The following is a 21,523-nucleotide window of genomic DNA, read 5'->3' on the forward strand; positions in this document are numbered from 1 at the left end:
ATCGTGGACTGAACAGAGACACTAGATTTATGTCTTATTCCAAAAATCTCTAACCCATTAGCCTTCTCTTTTTCTCCTATGACTGCATAGGTGTTAACAGGTCACTCCACCCTGACTGGTCTCTTATAATATATACTAACTGTATATGCTAAACAATCTGTTCCACCTTGCATTTAACTGTAATGCTCAGAGTACCTTTCCCAGATCTGAAGAAGAGCTCTATATAAGCTTGAAAGCTTTTGTCTCTCTCTCTCACCACGAGAAGTTGATCCAATAAAAAATATTACCTCAGCCAACTTGTCTCTCTAAACAGGTTTCTGCCAGACAAAGCATGTATATTCACCTACCTGCCTTGGTTCACATATAATTAAACATTGTAAACTAACACAACTGGAGCCCTGTTTGCATATGTAACAACCTTGAAGTCATGAGGATAAGAAATCATCACCCCAGGGAATAAGCCCTGGGGACTGAAAATATGTTTTGGGGGATATAAGGAAAAAGCAGAAGGACACCTCCTTATCCTGCACCTGTGGAAGTAATCGGCCAGTGCAATTACATTCATTAAAATGGGATCCCAACCTTCCCTGGGTGGAAGCACTGTAAGGGACATTTAGGTGAGATAAGACTGCTAACAAGTGGTCAACCGGTTAAGTCTCTAAAATAGTATGCATGGATTTTGTTTTATATCTTACCTTTCTTTTTTCATTATTATCCTTGCTCTCCATCTCTTACATCTTAGCTTTTGATAAGAACATAAGAACGGCGATACTGGGTCAGATCGAAGGTCCATCTAGCCCAGTATCCTGTCTTCTGACAGTGGCCAATGCCAGGTGCCCCAAAGGGAATAAACAGAACAGGTCATCATCAAGTGATCCCTCCCCCGTCACCCATTCCCAGCTTCTGGCAAACTTATGGTTGTTTCCTCTACAAATATATCTGAGTGTTGTGATGTGATACAGGAGTTGATACTCAGCTCCATGAAACAAGCTGTTGTGTGCACTGTCCACTTCGGGATAGCTGACCTGACATTTCTGTACAGGGACTGGCTATCACAGGGGAACATGTCAAAGGGGCTCTAGGAATGGAGTGCACCTGTTGTTAACCTGCAAAGCAAAGTAAGGGCTAGCCACACCAAACAGGCCCTCCTAAGAAGCACCAGGCATGAGTTCATGTACCAGACAGTGAACTTGCAAGCCGGCGTTTTGCTTTCTGTCAGAGTCTGACTTTTGATCATAATCTAATTTATGCTAATTTTGCTTTTGTGCCGCAGGCCCTGTCTTTTGCTGACTTTTAGTTCAGACCTCAGTGACAGAGAGACTGCCGAGACTCATCAAGCCCTCGGATCGCTACCCCTTCCTGCTTCTCCACGTGGGCACCAATGATACTGCCAAGAATGACCTTGAGCGGATCACTGCGGACTACGTGGCTCTGGGAAGAAGGATAAAGGAGTTTGAGGCGCAAGTGGTGTTCTCGTCCATCCTCCCCGTGGAAGGAAAAGGCCTGGGTAGGGACCGTCGAATCGTGGAAGTCAACGAATGGCTACGCAGGTGGTGTCGGAAAGAAGGCTTTGGATTCTTTGACCATGGGATGGTGTTCCATGAAGGAGGAGTGCTGGGCAGAGACGGGCTCCATCTTACGAAGAGAGGGAAGAGCATCTTTGCCAGCAGGCTGGCTAACCTAGTGAGGAGGGCTTTAAACTAGGTTCACCGGGGGAAGGAGACCAAAGCCCTGAGGTAAGTGGGAAAGCGGGATACCGGGAGGAAGCACAGGCAGAAATGTCTGTGAGGGGAGGGCTCCTGCCTCATACTGGGAATGAGGGGCGATCAGCAGGTTATCTCAAGTGCTTATATACGAATGCACAAAGCCTTGGAAACAAGCAGGGAGAACTGGAGGTCCTGGTGATGTCAAGGAACTATGATGTGATTGGAATCACAGAGACTTGGTGGGATAACTCACATGACTGTAGTACTGTCATGGATGGTTATAAACTGTTCAGGAAGGACAGGCAGGGCAGAAAAGGTGGGGGAGTAGCACTGTATGTAAGGGAGCAGTATGACTGCTCAGAGCTCCGGTACGAAACTGTAGAAAAACCTGAGTGTCTCTGGATTAAGTTTAGAAGTGTGTGCAACAAGAGTGATGTAGTGGTGGGAGTCTGCTATAGACCACCGGACCAGGGGGATGAGGTGGATGCGGCTTTCTTCCGGCAGCTCACGGAAGCTACTAGATCGCATGCCCTGATTCTCATGGGTGACTTTAATTTTCCTGATATCTGCTGGGAGAGCAATACTGCGGTGCATAGACAATCCAGGAAGTTTTTGGAAAGCGTAGGGGACAATTTCCTGGCGCAAGTGCTAGAGGAGCCAACTAGGGGGGGCGCTTTTCTTGACCTGCTGCTCACAAATGAATTTCAAGCTGGGTCTAATTGGCAGAGACTCTGGAGGTTTTTTACCTTCCTCTGCAGCATGGGGCCTGGGTCACCTGCAGGTTTAAACTTGTGTAAATGGTGGATTCTCTGTAACTTGAAGAATTTAAATCATGATTTGATGACTTCAGTAACTAAGCCAGAGGTTGGGGTCAATTACAGGAGTTGGCAGGGGAGGTTCTGTGGCTTGCAACGTGCAGGAGGTCAGACTAGATCAGGGGGTCTCAAACTGGTGTTTGGAACCCCTCAGGGGGTTGTGAGATTATTACATGGGGGGGGGGTCGCAAGCTGTCAGCCTCCACCCCAAACCCTGCTTTGCATTCATCATTTATAATGTTAAATATATAAAAAAGTGTTTTTAATTCCTAAGGGGGGTCGCACTCAAAGGCTTGCTATGTGAAAGGGGTCACCAGTATAAAAGTTTGAGAACTACTGGACTAGATGATCATGATGGTCCCTTCTCATCCAAATGGAAAAGGCAGATAGAACTTTAGGACCACAGGATGGTAGCTAAGGATGCAGGGCTAAGGTTTGGAAAGTATCCTATGGCAGATGTTTGCTGACTTTCAATTGGACTCATGCTCAAAGTCATTTAGGCATTGCTGAGGATTTACCAATATACTTTCAATGGTATTTATGCTCCTAAATAACTTGTGTGCTTTCAAAAATCCCACATTTGTATCTTTCAGTGTGATAGAAACCACAGCTGGGATTTTGAAAGGGTCTTAAAAGAACTGGGCATCTAACTCCATTAGGCTCCTTTGAAAATTTCAAGCAGAACCTACCTACTATTTCTGCCTCTACTATTGTTTGTTGCTCTTGTCTGCATTGTCAGATTTCTCTCACTCTTGTTCATGTTTAGTGGGAATTTACACCATGAGTAGCTTATTGTAACTGAAGGGACATAAAGAGTAAGTTGCTACTCATTGAGTATGGCAGTAAGTATTTCTTGGGTGGAGACTCTTCTTAAATGCTCCTGGAGTACAGCATCAAACTCAGCCATCAGCTCCACAATTTTAAGGAAGTTTCCATTGTTTGGCACATACAGCTGATCTGAAGTGCCACGCAGTGCTAGGTCATGGGTAGCAAGCATTCTCACAATGGCAATGAGCCTTTTCAGAACATTTTGCCAGTAGAGAGACTCTGATGCAATCTGTGGTGGCCTTTAACCTTCGTCTCATCTCAAGCTCTTTCCACCTATGGAATGCTGTGATGGGGTTGGGACTCACCACCATGGCACCTCCTGTTGGTAACTCTGGGAATTAGCTCAGTCCATGTGGAGTGCCTTCCGCTGGTGGCGTCCCGTCCATCTCTCGTGCTCTGCTGGCATCTGGACCCACATTGCTCCCTTCTCGCAGCATCCTCTTCAGGGTACTGCCCTCCATCAGTGCCCCCTAGTCCACTCTCACCCCCTTCTGGGGGAGAGAGGCGGGTTATCAGCAGTTCTTCCATTTTGCCCTGCCACCATGGCCAGCCACACCCACAAAGTCTAACCCCTTCTGGCAGGGGTCAGGTGCAGTCCACTATGGCCACTTCTAACGGCCGGGAGTAATACAAGGGGGAAGGGGGGGACCCAGGGCCTCCCTCTACTCTGGGTCCTGACCCAGGGACCCTCTGGCAGCAGCCTCCCTGCCCACCTCTCCTCCCTGGGCCGCTTCCCCTTCAGCCACTTTGCACCTCATGGGCCCTTCTATCAGGACCTGCAGCCTGGCATGTACAAGGCTGGAGTTCCCTTCTGCTCCCCTGAGCCTGCCCAGGGCTACGCTGTCCCAGGTGCTGGTCTCCTCACTCAGGAGACAGACCTTCCCCTTTGAAGGTCTGGGAGAGACTCTCTGCCTCTGGCCTGGGCAGCCTTTATATAGGACCTAGCCTGGCCCTGATTGGCTGCCTCTTTCTCTGTGCTGACTGGCTCCCCTCAGGCCCTCTCTGATTGGCTGCCTGTCCGTGCAGCCACTCTGGCCTACTGTAGCCTAATCTGGCCTGGGTGTGGGGCATCGCCCCACCACAAATGCTCTCTGGTGATTTGCTGCCTTCTCATGGCATGCCAGATTTCTAGCCAGATTTTTCTAGTCCTTTGTTCCTGTAGGTGGCTGAAGCATTAGACTGGAAGAGTTCGCAATAAAAACAGTATGCAGCATTCTGGGGTTTTGAGTATATAAGCCATGGCTTCTCCACTTTGCCACCATTGGGGATTTCACATCAGTAATGTGTTGGATGGAAACTTCTATTTTCATTGTCTTTTGGGAACACGAAGTTTTTCACTTGCTGTGGCCCATGCAGTACAGGGAAGTTTCTCGGGCTACTGCTCAAGTGGGTCCACAGTCCTGGATCATCTAGACTTAAGGAACTAAACTCAGCAGCAGCTGTTTCTTGGGTCTCCACCACACTCTTCTCTGATCTACACTTTTCTTCAGGAATGTGCATGGTTACATCCATTTGAGATGGAGATATGGATGCTGCTGTAGCTGCCAGGTCACCTGTACTCTCACTAATTGGAAGATCAGGCATCTCCTCACCACTCACATCCTCACTGGGGCCGGAAGGCTCACCACGAACATTTGTGTCTATGTATCTCAGGAGAGCTCCTTCCTGCTTAGATAGAAAAGCTTCCTTTGCTTGCTTGCTTTTTCTGAATGCTGCCCCAGAGGGGCGTTTTCTTCTTTCACTCATGACTGCTGTTCTGTGCCAGCTATAGTGGCTCTCAACACTCAGTTGAAGGGGACAAATAAGCAGGCTGGTAGCAGGGCCTGAGTGAGGGAAGATATCAGCATCTTAAGGGCCTAACTGGCTCCTACTCCTTCAGTTGACGGCCTGTTCTCCTCAAGTGGGTTCATGGCAGCAGCAGGAAACAGGCAGCTCCCTGAGAAGCTGGTGTTAATCAGTCCCGGCTCCTGGGGGTGTTAGAGAGGTACATGAGAGGCTCCTCCTCCTCTCTCTCCCTGCAGCTCCTGCTGCTTTCTGTTATTCCTTCTCACCTTTTCTCCGCCTGCCTGTTATGTCTCTTGTGCCCTCCTTCCTCCAGCACAGCTCTCCACCCTCTCTGTGCATCTAGAGCAGAGAGAATACATACGCACCAGCAGCAGACACAATTTTCTACACTCTGGGTTCTAGTGGCACCCCCCGCCCCCCGTCTGGCACCTGAGGTGGCCGCCTCAGTTCGCCTCATTGCAAGGCCAGCTCTGTTCGGGAGGATAAATAAGTTATAGATTGTGAGATAGACAGATGGACATGTAATCCATAAGCCTTGTGCCAGTCCTCCGCACTGTACTGAAAGGTGTACACAGCCCTTGTGCACCATTACTATAAAGTCTATTGATTCGTACATCATGCTACCAAGAACAAAGACAGGGTTCATTTGAAATCCTATACAAAATCTTTCATCCTCATAAACCCATCTGACATTGAGACTACCAGCCTTCATTTCTGCTCTGTAGATGTGTGAGGTCATCAGCAGAGACTGAACCCCGGATTTATGGCTATTAGCCAGGATGGGCAGGGACGGTGTCCCCAGCCTCTGTTTGCCAGAAGCTGGGAATGAGCAGTAGGGAATGGATCACTCGATGATTACCTGTTCATTTCCTCTGGGGCACCTGGCATTGGCCACCTTTGGTCTGACCCAGTGTGGCCATTCTTATGTTCTTACGGAATTGAAAACATTATCCTCTCTTGACTGAGCCAGAAGAATGGACACATGAGTTGAGAGGTAGACTCATAAATGTAATTCAGCCACTAGAGGGGGATAAAGAGCTGCATAATGTTGGTGTGGTCTACAGCTGTCTTTTCTAACCATCATTTTATGTGGGGAGACAGTTAGCTGGGAAATCAGAAGAATGAACAGTGTTTGTGTCAATGATTGCACAGTCAATAATCAGGCTTAATCCCCACAAATAGTACCTTTGATGCTTAAAAGCATTTTACAAACATTATCTATTTAAATCATCCAATTGCAACACCACTGTAAGGTCTAGTTGCAAACCTAAAATATACAGCAGGAAGGAAGTGTGCCTTTATTTCTGAAGCCCAGTTGCATGCACTGAAATTAACCAGGCAGAGTAGACAATCCTCTGATAAAGAAAAGAAATTATAAGACTTCAGAATTATAGGTAAGTGTATTTTCCCCTATTTTACGGCTGGGAAAATTTAGTGACAAAGAAGGAAAGTGACTTGAGCAAAGCTACAAAACAAGTGGTTGTATTTAATGGCTTTTATATCACATGTCTGAAACATTTGAGATAGTTTATAACAGTAATTTTTCTTTCTTTCTTTCTTTCTTTCTTTCTTTCTTTCTTTCTTTCTTTCTTTCTTTCTTTCTTTCTTTCTTTCTTTCTTTATTCTGTAACATAGTTTCAACTGGTTCCAAAACTTTCAGCCATTTAGGAAATCAACATTTGACCAGTTAGAAAGTCCTTCATGAAAACATGCACCTTGCATCTTTTTCTAAGGTTCGTTCTGAGTTCCATTTCCACAGGAAAGCAAACACCAGAGCTCCAGGCTTGCGAAGGAACCAGTCAAGGTTTGTCCCATCGTGACCTATTTCCCAGGGTATGGAAGCATTTTCTTGATTGCCATCTTGACATCTTTATTCCTTAGGGTGTAGACTATAGGATTGAGAGTTGGCGTCACCAGGGTGTACAAGGTGGCTATCATCTTGTCCCTGTCAAAGGAGTAGCTAGAGGCTGGCCGAATGTAGGTGTAGATGACAGTGGAGTAATAAAGAGACACCACAATGAGGTGGGAGGAGCAGGTGGAGAAGGCTTTTCTCTTCCCTTCAGCCGTTTTGATCCTCAAGATGGCCCTGACAATAAAGTAATAAGAGACACATGTCAACAGGAAGTCCCCCATAGCTAGGAAAATGTCCGCCATGAAGACCATGACCTCATTTAAATGCACTGAGGTGCAGGAGAGAGCCAGCAGTGATGGGATTTCACAGAAAAAGTGGTTGATAACGTTGGGCCCGCAGAAGCTCAGCCGCAACACGAGGCCAGTGTGCACCCACGAATTGACCACAGCAATGACTATCACTAGGGCAGACAGGCCCACACTTACGGTCTTGTTCATCATGATGCTGTAACGCAAAGGGTGGCAAATGGCCGCATAGCGATCGTAAGCCATGACGGTGAAGAGTACCATCTCAGCCCCCAGAGACCATGTGAAGAAGTAGAGCTGGGCCATGCACCTAGGGTAAGAGATAGATTTACTGACAACCACTAGATTCCCCAGCATCCTGGGGATGATGGTGGAGGTGCAGATGATGTCCACCACAGCCAAGTGGAGGAGGAAAAAGTACATGGGCCTGTGGAGCTTGGAACTGGAAAGGATGGCAGCAATGATTACTAAGTTGCCCAGCAGGGCAATGATGTAGATGGAGAGGAATAGGATGAAGAGTGGAACCTGGAGTTGGGGTTTACTGGAGAGTCCCAGAATGATGAATGTGGTCACGATGCTTTGGTTCTTCATTCCTGGAGCTCCAGAGATTGTTGCGGATGAAGGCAAAAGCTTCTGAAACATCTCTAGGACTTGCACTGGACAACTCAGGCTGAGATATTCAAAGGTTCCTATGGGGTTTAGATGCCCAATTTTCATCTAAATCCCTAGATGCAGAGTTGGGTGGAAAACAGAATTTCCATTCCATGGGAAATACCAATATTTTGGCATTTGTTTTCATCCTGAATTGGGATAAAAAATTGAAATATCATTGTTCTTTATTTATTTTGTGAAAAGTTCTGAAAATTGTCAATTTTAACCTCTCTCTGTATATGCCTGAAAAAAACTATTGACATATCAAATTTTATTCTGAATCAACCTTTTTTTCCCTCCAAAGGATATTAAGATGACACACAAACTAAAATTTTTGTTCATAAATCAGCATGCTGATTCAAAATTTTGATTTTGAATCAACATTCCAAAACAAAAGTTTAACTTTGTTTCAAAATTTTGATTCTAAATTAAATTTAATATTTCATGGAAAATTTCTTGAAAATCCAATCAAAATTTTCAATTTTAACTAGGGCTGTCAATTAATCAGTTAAATCATGTGATTAACTCAAAAACAAATTAACTTGATTAAAAATTAATCTTGATCAATTGCAGTTTTAATTGCACTGTTAAACAATAATAGAATACCAATTTAAATTTAATACAAATATTTTTTATATTTTACTACATTTTCAGATATATTGATTTCAATTACAACACATAATACAAAGTATACAGTGCTCACTTTATATTATTTTTATTACAAATATCTGCACTATAAAAAAGAACCAAAAAATAGTATTTTTCAATTCTCCTCATACAAGTACTGTAGTGCAATCTCTTTATCGTGAAAGTGCAACTTACAAATGTAGATTTTTTTTACTGCACTCAAAACCAAAACAATGTAAAACTTTAGAGCCTTCAAGTCCACTCAGCCCTACTTCTTGTTCAGCCAATTGTGAAGACAAACAAGTTTATTCACATTTACAGGTGATAATGCTGCCTGCTTCTTATTTACAATGTCATCTGAAAGTGAGAACAGGCATTCCCATGGCACTTTTGTAGCTGGCATTGCAAGGTATTTAAGTGCCAGATATGCAAAACATTCATATGCCCCTTCATGATTTGACCACCATTCCAGAGGACATGCTTCCATGCTCATGATGCTCGTTAAAAAAAATAATGCATTAATTAATTTTGTGACTGAACTCCTTGGGGGAGAATTGTATGTCTCCTGCTCTATGGTTTTACCTGCATTCTGCCACCTGTTTTTTGTTATGGCAATCTCGATTTCAGAACACTTTCATTGCAGATTTAACAAAATGCAAAGAAGATACCAATGTGAGATTTCTAAAGATAGCTACAGCTCTCAACCCAAGGTTTAAGAATCTCAAGTGCCTTCCAAAATCTGAGAGGGACAAGGTATGGAACATGCTGTAAGAACATGCAACACTCCAATTTGGAAACTACAGAACCCAAACCACCAAAAAATAAAATCAATCTTCTGCTCATGGTATCTGACTCAGATGATTAAAATGAATGTTCATCAGTCCGCACTGCTTTGAATCATTATTGAGCAGAACCTGTCATCAGCAATATATATATTGACATATTTTTTGTTCCTCAGGTTTTGGAAAAAAACACAATTTTTATTGATTTTTTGTGTGAAGAAAAATAAATTATTGAATTTTTGGGGTATTGGGTTTTTTCCCCCCACCCTCCCCCATTTTCCATAGAAAAAAATGGAGATCAAAATTGTTCTCTTTGTCAAATCAAAACAAAAGCAAAAGATCCCCCCATACATTTGCTTTTTCCAAATAAAAAGTGTCAAACTCCAGTACCTTAATTGTTGGTCAGCGGGATCCAAACTCTTGACTTTTTCAGTCAGCGCCTGTTACCCTCTGAACTAACAGGATGGCTCCTTCAACTGCTACTTGTAGCAGACTCATCTCTTGGAGGCCAGCCACTGTAGGAGAACTCATAACACACAATGAACAGTGGGCTGCATAATCCCTTAAAGGGTTTTTAAAGTGTGGTTCTGTTCTGGAAAATGATTTGTTAATAATGCCAGTCATTATAATAAAAAGCTAGGGGACAGATCCCCAATTCATGTAAATTAGAATATCTCCATTAAAATAATTGAAGCTACTGTATTTTACACAACATGAGGATCTGAGCCAAAAAAATTTCAACCATAGCAAAGCAAACGGGATATTTTCCACTCCTGTCCTTCAAAAATCTAAAGGTTAGTGCTGTTTGTATTTCCCTCTTCATACATGCATCGTACATGGGGCACATGTAAAACGTTCTAGCAGACTTCTTCATTCTAAGCACATAGAATATCTGTGGAAACTATAATATCTCTAAACTGGAATCAATATTGTGTGTCTGTCCATTTTACCACATGCACTGCAATGAAAGCAATTTGATTTCATTTCAGATTTCAGACATTTGGAGCTTCATGAATTCAATGTTACATATATCTATCTATCTATCTCTCTATCTATCTACATTGAAACTCACCAACAGGGAAAATATGATTTTCAAATGTAAAGCAGAAATATTCTTCTACATAGCAGTCTGGCTGTCTCAGTACAGTACCTGGCAAAGCAGATCTCAGTCAATTTCTGCGTGGAATCAAAATAAGAAAAAAGGAGGCAGTTTGAATTAATTTAGTACTATATAATGGGGCAAAATGTGTTCTAATGGCAAAATAATGGCAAAATGTGAGTAGCACATTTGGCTCAATTCCTTGCTTATCAACGGATTAAGTAGCTAAGATATTTGGCAATCATGTAAATTCTCACAGACCAGTTCTGGTTGCTGCTCCTCTTCTCCAATGTCAAGTGTGTTGTTAGAGGAAGATTCTATGTAGTAATCCTGTGAAATTATGGATTAGATTAATAATAATAATTATTAATAGGAGTAATTCCAGTTTTAGCACAGTCTGCACATCTCTAATGTATTCCTTATGCCAATCATAGTTCATCTACAGAGTGCATAAGAGTGGTTAGGCTAAGATGAGTTTTCAGCCTAATATACAGATTGCCATGGGGATATGTTTCCCATAATTACTCCAATGCAGGCCCTTTAGGAAAAACAAATACATATATAAATAAATGTCTCTTTTGATTGGGTGATGGTAAAAAGATGATCCAATGTTATTTAAATGTTCAGCATGTATTTTGGTTGGTGATATCATTCTTTAAAATTATATCTGTTAATAATCATTAGCATTTAGAGAGGGCTTTTCATCCATAGATCTCCAACAGCCTTGTTAAGGATGATCAGTGTCATTAAGCCAATTTTATTGATAGGGAAACTAATGCACACAGAGACTTGAAAGGCCAGTGAAGGAATGAGACCTAGAACAAGATCTGATGATTCTTAGGTCAGGGGTTAGTGCCCTATTCACTGGACCACGCTGCCTTCCACTGTTAGGCCAAAATCTCAATTTTTTGAAATCACCCACTAATGTTAGGTGTCTATATTTAGAGTGAAGAACTGACAAACTCATAGGGCTGGATTGTTCCCAGATCCACAAACCCTACTGCTCCCACTGATTTCAAGTTGTACTTAGCTCTGCTGAAACACAGGCTCTAGGTAGCTCAAGACAGTTACTGAAAAAACATACCATGCTAAATTGAAACCTGATTCTGTGTGATGCTGCGTGCCATGGTGTACACTCAGCAAAATATTGCTCTAGACTTGTTTGTGTCTCAGTGATTCTGTCCGTAAAGTGGACAAGATAACAGGGTACACCTTCTTTTCTAAAGTCTCTAGAGATGTGGGGAAGAAGGATGTTTCAATGTCCTCAGGAATGGTGTTAAAACAGTGTGGATGGCAGATTTAGGTTCTGCAGAGTGTAGGTTATCATGATGATTATTAATTAGAATCATCAATATCTTGCCCTTTTGGTTAAAGGAAACTCTCCCAAAGAAGCCCTGTGAATGCTGTCTGAATAACTCTGTAGACAGTTTAGAACAGACAGTGAGCTGCCCCTTTCTTCTCAATTATGTGTTCACTCTGAAACTTAATGTTGTTGGTTTAAATACCAGTGAGGCTGATGATTTAACCATGAATCACTTTTAGTAAGAAAAGCAATCTCTTTCAGGACCAGGGGTTGGGGACATAGCTTCAGTATTTCTCCTCCACACCATCATTATGACCTCTGCCATCCAGTGTAATTTTGGGGAATATTGGCAGAGGATGGGTTTATATGCTGTATTACTTTAAAGTAAAAGTTAGAAGACTGTAAAGGTTGCAAAGTCAAAACCCCCAAAGTTAAGAAATGCCAGGTTTAAGCTTGACTGTGCAACCTGAATTTTTTAAAGTTATTTACTTCTTCACAAAGTGCAAAGTCCCAATCTGTGGGACTTACTGACAGGGGATGTTGTGAAGGCCAAATGTGTAAATGGGTTAAAAAAACAACTAGATAAGTTCATGGAGGATTGGTCCATCAATGGCTATTAGTCAAGATGGTCAGGGATGTAACCCCATGCTCTGGGTGTCCCTAAACCTCTGACTGCTGGAAGCTGGAACTGGATGACAGGAGATGGATCACTCAATAATTGCCCTATTTTGTTCATTCCCTCTGAAGCATCTCTCCACTGTCAGAAGACAGGGTACTGGGCTAAATGGACCATTGGTCTGACCCAGTATGGCCATTCTTATGTTTTTATATTCTTAAGTTTTCCCTTTGAGCATACTTATTAGGATACTATTTTATGACCTGGCCAAAGACTTTTTTCCAACAAGACCCCTGCCTCAGTCAATGCACAGGACAAGGACACAGGAAACTTTGTCGAAGTGGGGGGGGCACTGGTGCCAGAACTGGGGGATCCAGGAGGCCATGCCCCACACTTTTTAACATGGGCGTAGTTCGGGCGGCTGAGGGCGGTGCTGTCCCCCAAACTGCAAGCCTGATGCAGGTCCCTGCCTGCGTTGCTCCATGCTTGCCTGAGGCTTGCAGTGTGTGTGTGTGTGTGGGGTGGCAATGGCACCCCCTGCTGCCCAAACCATGCCCATGTTAAAAAGGGGGGGCATGGTCTCCTGTCCCCCCCCCCCGGTTGTGACACCTTTGGCACATGATAGATGGTGCTCATGAATGTTCAGCTATTCAATATTTCTTTTTAACTGCCTCCTTCAATGTGCTGTCCCAGGCATTCTTAATTATTCAACTGGGCAATCAGCTTTTACATGGTGTTCTCATCACTGATATATTAGGGCTCAACTCACCTAGGAACTTATGTGTGGTAAACCTGAACTGGGATTCACAAAGCTTGAGCTAGGCGCTCAGGCTCCCCATACAATGAATGAGAGAGATAGGTGCCTAAGAACCAGATTCACAAAAGCCAGCTCTGGTGCTCTGAGGTTCAACCCAGACTAGTAAGGGTCAGTATCACTACCTGCCCTGCAACTCTGCATGCCTTCAGTGCTATGCTGCTGCGGCTCACAGTTCGGACACCAGCAGGTGACAGACAAGCATGCATGTCTCACCCTGGCTTCCGCCACCCCGTTGCTTTTCACAGAATGAACCTAACTCTCTCCCAGTTCCAAATTTCCCCAAAACCACTCACAAAGTGTGACATCCAGCTGGCTTTCCCCAAACGGTGAGTCACGTGTTACCCCTCTCAGCCTCAGCAAGTAAGCTGCTGCTAAGCTGTGTGACAGCAACCTCTCCAGGACTCTGCCAGTCCAAACCTTGCCCAGCAGGTAACAATCAGTGAACCCCAGCTCCTGAGTTCCTCAGAGATGTCTCTCTGCTGTGTCCAGACCTCCCACAGAACATTCCCAGAAGTTACTAAATTAATTTCTCCTTTAAAGAGACAATGCACTGCAACTTGTTGGCATAACTGGGGTTATCACGCTGAACTGCTTTATAGGAAAAGTAAAACAAATTTATTTAACAAATCGACATTGTATTAAGTGATATCAAAGATAAGGAATAAAGATAGAAAGAGTTACAAGCAAACAAAAGCAAAACTATGCTTCTAAAGGCTAACACGTGAATTAACAACTTAGATTTTCTTGTTCAAAGAAGTGTTCCTTTCCAAGTCACTTTTCCAGTATGTCCGACCAGACGCTCTGGCCTGGACCTTCACAGATCTCGAAGTTCTCATTTCCTTTGTTCCTCCAGCTGGAGGATGACTAAATAGCTTTTTCCTCTCTACTTACATCTTTCCAAATTTCATTGACCCCACCTCAAGAGGCAGGAAGGCTTCCTGGGCCTGCAATTGCCATTTCCAGTTGAGACTGTTAAGTAGCCGCCTTTCCCCACTCACTTTCCTGATGGCTTTGTTTACCTTCCATATGAATGAGCTCCTCTTTGTCTTTGGTCACAGCTTTCTTAATTGACATTGGAGACAGGTAGACAGCTGCCTTCCCTCCAGTTTGGGAGAAACCTGTCTTTCTCACTTTGTTTGGTCACAGACTTCAAAACATAATATCAGCGAGTAGCCATAGTTCCTCACATTCTGTTCACACAGACATTTCACAATGATATTAACCACCAGTGTGTCATTAGCCTTCCAGTAATATATTACATGACACCTCTTCGATACAGGTTATGACAACAATGTGGTAGGTGCAGTGAGTTTGTCAGGTCTGACAAGAGTGACTGACTGAGGATAATGAGCCACCAATGGGCCTCTCGGTCACTCCAGCAAGGTAGGTGGCTCCCTGCCTAAGCTACTTAATGGGAGATGCCAAGGAGATGGGTGTGTCCTAAGCCCCCACCCCCTCCCAGAAGAGAGAAGAACAGCTTCCTCTGAAGAAGAAAAAGAAGACCACCTTTTACCCCTGTGGTTAGGATGGTCACTTGGGGTATGGGAGACCCCTGACTAAAGGTGAACTTGAACAATTGGATGAGTGCCCCAGCCTCACAGCTGGGTGCCCCAACCTCTGGGCTAGAGGAGATCCTGCTGTCAGAGCCCATCAGTCACTCCACTTTGGATTCAATAATTAAAGAGTCGCTGGGCCGCAGTGGAGAGGAAGCACCAGTACGAGAATGACTCTATAGCTTGGTGGTTAATGCCTGGACATGGCATGTGGGAGACCCACAATCCCGTCCTCACAGTCCAACCAATCTTTAATTGCTTATCCAGAGTGGAACGGCTTCAACAGCTGAGCCTGAGAGACCTGCCCCCCTGCAGAATATCCCCTAACCCATTGGCTTGTGTATTCAGTTAAGAGGTGGCAGATACTACTTCAAATCAGATCTCCCCCTGAGGTGAAGAGGGGACTTGAGCTAGGAGTCTCCCGCATCCTATGTGAATGCCCTAACCATGGGGCTGGAAGTAATGCAGGGCCTCTCCCTCCCCTACCATTCTGGGTGAGCCTACATGCAGGGCCCGATCCAGTAAGCAGCCTCTGAGCACGCTTACCAGATTGGGCCCTGCAGGTGAGTTAGGCAGGGGAACACCTATCTTCTGCACAGCTCTGGGGCTTAGGCAACTCAGCACTGAGAATGGAGCAGCAGTGTGCATGTTCAGATGCAACAATAGAGGTTCTGGGGAAATTTTACTGCCAAAACTTCGGTGTCAAGAGAACTTAGGTGCCCATAGTGTTTGGAAGCAACTCAGCAGGGGTTTTGTGAATCCCAGGGGCCCTGATTCTGGGATTTAGGTGCCTAAAGTGGCAGCTAGGTACCTAAGTCCTCTTGCAAATTTAGTCCCTATATGCTTTTGAAAATCCTACTAGATGCCTAAATACCTTCAATATCTCACACTAAGTGCTTAATTCATATTTCAAAATCTGGCCCCAGGTGCCTAACATGCTTAGGTACTTTTGAAAATCCTACTGGAAATGGTCCAACCAGTAGTGTAACTACTCCTAATTTAGACAAAACTCTTCTTGAGCAGATTCTTTTCACAAACATTCAGATCCAATTGCCAAGTTCCCAGTCATGATGAACCCATGTTCTTTATAACACTGGAGCTAATTGAAAAAAGACAATGATTTTCCATTGTTTTAAAGAGACTAAACCTTGAAAAAATAACACATGAAAATCTTCCAGTTTCCAAATGGGAAGCCACCCCTCAAAAATCAGTATTTTTAAAAAAATTGGTTAAAGATAAAGCTCAATTTTCAGTCAAATCTATTGTTTTGGAATATTTTTCCCAAGTTTTGGAATTCTATTTTTTATTAAAAAACAAAACAAAAAACAAAACAAAAACACTAAAAAAACCCAACAACAACAACAAAAATAAGAACCTGGAAAATTCAGATGAAAACAAAAAACATTTCCAAGAACATCCCTGAAGCTGGTGAAGGAAGGAAAGGGAGAAGACACAAGCTCTAATGTGGGTTACATATACACTCAAAGAAATTGGGCTCAGTGGTGTTCAAGGATGAATGATAAAATAAGGTCCCAGTCCTGCAAACACTTAAGTACATGCCTAGCTGTACTACCATGAGTAGTTACAAAATCAGTGGGACTACTCACAGTTGTGAAGTTAAGCATGTAAGTATTTGCAAGATTGGGGACAGAAGTTGTACTCACTTTGAGTGACAACCTGCATGCTGTTTGTGACCGCCTCTGTTCCAAGTCTCATGTTTATGTGTAAATGACACAAATTACATGAAGAAAATGTCCAGACTCTGCATCACTCATTTCCCCCTTCAACAAGAAATGACAGAGATCCATGTCTCCTGACAGGGGTTTTTGCAGACTGCACAGGTTCCTGCCTAAACTGTGTTATTGCCAACAAACTGTAAAAGGCCCGTGTCTGCACTCTGCTATCTCTCCAGAGGGTATAAACAGTGCAAATGTCCATAGTTATAAGTTACCACACAGCCCTTTCTAAGCAGGCACATTTATTCTTAAGGTGAAAGCTTGAAAGGGATCGAAGATCTCCCTGCAGAAGGTTACTATATATGAAGAAAAGTCATCCTCAACAAGCTATGACTCACTCAGAGTCTATATTGAAATTACAGCTTGGTTCATTATTTTGGAAGCTTGCATGAGTGGTGAGAATAGTCCTCTTGCTTTCTTTCCTGCGTTCTCACAATTTGTGCTTCTAAATGACTTTTTCAGATTGATATTTTCAAAGGTTCCTAAGAGTGTTATGCACCAACCCCCAATGAAATTCAGAGAGAGTTCAGTGACTAATTCCTTTATGCTCTTGAGAAAGTTGAGCAACTTTTAATTTATATTTTATTTTATTTTTTGTAATTTCACTAAATATGGTTTGCAGGAATACACATTTCCTCAACTGTGTTTATGAATCTTGGACCATATTCTGATCTCAATCTGACCAGTACAAATCTGGTGTAAATTCACGTACATTTGTAGAGTTTATTTGATTTTAATTGCAGTTGAGTCTAAAATAAATGAAGTTACAATGTTGTAACATTATTGGGAGGGGTAGGCGCCGACTTCCTTTCTACTTGGGGGATGCTTGACCCCACACGCCGCCGCAGGCCAGCCCCAGCTCCCTCCCTACTTCCAAGCCCCCACCCTTGCCCTGCCTCTTCCTGCCTGTGCTCTGGCCCTGGCTCTGCCCCCACTCTACCCCTTCCCCAAGGCCCCACCCTACCCCGCCTCTTCCTGCCCCCACTCCACCCCCTCCCCTGAGCATGCTCCATCGCCACTCCTCCCCTCCCCTTACAGCCTTCTGAATGCCACTGAACAGCTGTTCTGTGGCATTGCAGGAGGTTCTGGGAGGAAGAGGGAGGAGTTGATCAGTAGAGGAGGATGGGGGGAGCTTGGCTGCCAATGGGTGCTAACCACCCACTAATTTTTTTCCATGGGTGCTCCAGCCCTGGAGCACCCACAGAGTCAGCACCTAGAATCATGTAGAAGAATCATGACCTATTGTCTGTGCCCGCAAAAAATTGCAATCAGATTAGAAATGCGATGCAAAGGGTGGCAAGTTTTTTATTAAAAATGATCTAAATATAAAATATGATAATTTAATCCAATACAATCTCATGATTAGTTAGATTTGCTGGCCCTGATGACCTTTTCTTTTTAATCATTTTTATAATACAGTAACTTCATTGCTGTTATGATACATGGGTCTCAAACCTGGGTCTACAAGAGCAGCCATGTTCCAGCCCTCCATCAGGCAGCCTGCTAATGCTTGATTACCTGGAAATCACGAAGCCCAGCTCCAGCTTAAGGCTCCGCCTCTGCGTCCTGGTGGCAGAGTCCCAGTGCAGTGGATTGGCCAGCTGGCTGTACTTAAACCAGCAGCAGGAACAGGAAGTTGTCTGAACAACTGGTCTCCACCCTGTTCTGGACAGTGTGCCTCCTGCTGCTCTGGCATTCTGATCTGGTGTGACTTCTGGCATCTGATTCGTGGTTCTGATCAGTCCAGTTTCTGAGTCCAGTTTCTCTCCTGACTCAGCTGACTCCTGACTGCTGCCTTGTGACCAAGGAGTCTGGCTCTGACTACTAGGTCTGGCCACCCACAACTCAACCATGACAACTTGTTTGGACAACAGTTACCCTGAGGAGCTGAGCCTTGTCTCAGAAGGATGCACCCAGCAGCACCACAGCAGCTACCAGAAGCATCGGACTTGCCCAAATGGACCCTCCACCTCCAGGTGGGTAATCAAGCATTTGCATGCCCAAGTTGCACAGCTGCTGTCAGACAAACAGCAGCTGGAGGAGCAAGTGGGGGAGCTCAGCACTGTGAACACAGCGTGCAGTGCCTTGCCCTGGTCAGGGACCTGCAATACCATTACCGCAATGGTCTGACAGGAACCACCAGCAGTTCTGGGGCTTCATGAACCAATGCCACCTTCTGTTCCTGAAGTATCTCCAAATCTATGCCTCTGACCAGGCCAAAATGGCGCTAGTAATGAGCCTGCTGACAGAAGATGCGTTAGACCAAGTCTCCCCCTTGCTGGAAGGCCATAGCTCAGTGCTGTCGGACTGGGATGCTTTTCTTCAGTGTCCACTATCTTCGCTGACCTGAACTGAGTGTGAGTGGTTGAGGCTGCCATGAGGGGACTCTGGCAGGGGCAAGGCACAGTGGCCTCCTATGCAGCTCACTTCCACTGCCTCACACCGGGTACAAAGTGGAACAAAGCAGCACAGTTGTACCAGTTCTGATGAGACTTGAGGGAAGGAATCAAAGATGGACAGGAATCTGTAGAGAGGCCAATGGGCCTAGATGCCTTTTTGACCTCACCATCTACATATGTAACCGTCTGTGAGAATAAAGGGAGGAGAAAGGGGGTTCCCTGTAGCCTACCTTACCACATACCATGACCCAAGCTTCTGTATCAGCTGCTGAACCCATGCAAGCCAATCTGGCTCACCAGCAATTCACATCTGAAAAAAAGGAACAGCACCACCAGCACTCCCTGTTCTTCCACTGTGGTGAAACTGGCCATGCCATCTCAGTCTGCACAGTACAAACACCGAAGAACATGGGGAAACAAGCCAACAAGGCCTGGTGGGGGCAATCAGCCTGGACCTTGACAGAAGAGAACTTCCCCATATTCTAGTCCTTAATGAGGCACCCATCCATAGGCTTTCCATTTACAGGTTCCTATCCAGCTGCACATCCTGGGGGACTCCTGACAGATTCCCCTTCAACAGGCCCTCATGAATTCAGGAGCAGTGGACAATTTCATGAATGCAGTTACAGCACAGGCCCTACAGATCTCCCTGCTGTGCAAGGCCAAGCCTGACACTAACAAAACTCTTGAAGGCTCCCCACTGTCCTCAGATCCAGTTCTGGAGGAGACAGTCCCCCTGGAGGCCGTTATTCAGAGACACAGAGAAATAATACAATTTGGTGTGAGACATTCCCCACATTTCCCCTGATCCTTGGCATCTCCTGGCTGATCCTTCATGACCCTCTCATTCATGGATGAGAACAAAAACTCACCTTTCCTTCAGAACTCTGCCAACAGCATGGCCAGGGACCAGCAAATGTTGCACCCAGACCCAAGAAGGCTCAAGTAGAAGTAGTGGCCCACATTGAAACACCTAGTGGGGGAACTATGGAACTTTCCCCCAAGTACCTTAACTACACTGCTGTCTGTAAGAAGAAGAAGAATGCAGAAAACTCCCCCCTGCACATTGTGACTGCTCCATAGAACTTTATCCAGTGGTGAAGATACTGTTTGCATGGATATACACAATGTTGGAGCCTGAACTGGTGGCATTGCAAGAATATCTTCAAGAGAATGTGACCCGGGGATACATCCACAAATCAACTTCACTAGCTGGAGTCCTGGTCCTTTTCATAAAAAAGAAGGATGGCAGCCTTCTCCTCTGTGTTGACTACCGAGCCCTAAATCAGATAACAGTATGGAACTGTTACCTGCTACCTCTGATCCTTGAGTTGTTGGACCATGTGGGGCTGTCTGTATATTCACAAAAGAGGATCTCTGGGGAGCTGTGGTGGTGTATGCACACCCTGTCCCCCTTTGAGGTGGATTCTGGGTGTGGTGACACCGCAGTTACAGTCTACTCGACTGTTCAGGGACTCAAGACAGTGCAACTTAATGGCCAGAGTCAAAGCGACTGCCCTTGGGTTCTGGGCTGTATGGCCTAATGGCCCAAGACAATACAGCCCCCCTAAGCGCAAGGCTGTGTGGTCTAGTAGCTGGAGTCAATGTAGCAGCCCTCGAGTGCAGAGCTGTGTGGCCTAGTGGCCAGAGTCAATACGGCAGTCCTCGAGTGCAGGGTTGACCCTGGTCTAGTGGCCAGGGTCAATTAAGAGGCCCTTGAGTGCAGGGCTGTGTGGCCTAGTGACCAGAGTCAATAGGGCGGCCCTTGAGTGCAGGGTTGTGTGGTCTAGTGGCCAGATTCAACACAGCAGCCCTCAAGTGCAGGCCTGTGTGGCTTAGTGGCCAGATCTGGTGGCTTCCACCTAAGTAGGGGTGGCTGCTCAGGTAGAAGGCCCTGGGCCCATCCGATTCCACCAGGTCCCAGCCAAGGGCCCTAACAGTGGCGGAGTGGTCTGCCACTGGATCACCAGGGAATCCAGCCACAACATGCTGACCATACCCAGATGGGAGATACCACTCACTCTACCTCCCTGGGTCACTTCCTACTGGGCTTCCTGAAGCTGCAGTCCATAGGACATCGGGGTCTCCGGGCACCTCAGCACAGGTAACTTGCTGGGGCTCTTACTCAAGCTGGTCAACTGCAGTGACAGGTCTCCATTCAGGGTCTTAGGATCTCCGGCTCCCACACACAAGGGCTGTAATGGCTCCTGGGCTGGAGCCTCCACCAAGCATCCTTCCTCCTTGGCGGTCAGCCTAGTCTGAGCTGGGCTGCGCTCCTTTATAAGAACATAAGAATGGCCATACCGGGTCAGACCAAAGGTCCATCCAGCCCAGTAGCCTGTCTACCGACAGTGGCCAATGCCAGATACCCCAGAGGGAGTGAACCTAATAGGTAACAATCAAGTGATCTCTCTCCTGCCATCCATCTCCACTCTCTGACAAACAGAGGCTAGGGACACCATTCCTTACCCATCCTGGCTAATAGCCATTAATTGACTTAACCTCCATGAATTTATCCAGTTCTCTTTTAAACCCTGTTATAGTCCTAGCCTTCACAACCTCCTCAGGCAAGGAGCTCCACAGGTTGACCGTGCACTGTGTGAGGAACTTCCTTTTATTTGTTTTAAACCTGCTGCCCATTAATTTCAT

At 45.1% G+C, this 21,523-nt stretch overlaps 1 protein-coding gene across 1 annotated transcript; it reads right to left on the minus strand.

Moving 5' to 3' along the window:
• Positions 1-6,955: 6,955 nt before the first annotated feature.
• LOC144273151 (olfactory receptor 13G1-like) lies at positions 6,956-7,882 on the minus strand. The gene has a single exon (XM_077831670.1). The coding sequence runs from the start codon at positions 7,880-7,882 to the stop codon at positions 6,956-6,958; it is 927 nt and encodes a 308-aa protein (XP_077687796.1).
• Positions 7,883-21,523: the final 13,641 nt, after the last annotated feature.

Source organism: Eretmochelys imbricata, chromosome 13 (assembly GCF_965152235.1).
Source record: "Eretmochelys imbricata isolate rEreImb1 chromosome 13, rEreImb1.hap1, whole genome shotgun sequence".
NCBI lineage: Eukaryota > Metazoa > Chordata > Testudines > Cheloniidae > Eretmochelys > Eretmochelys imbricata.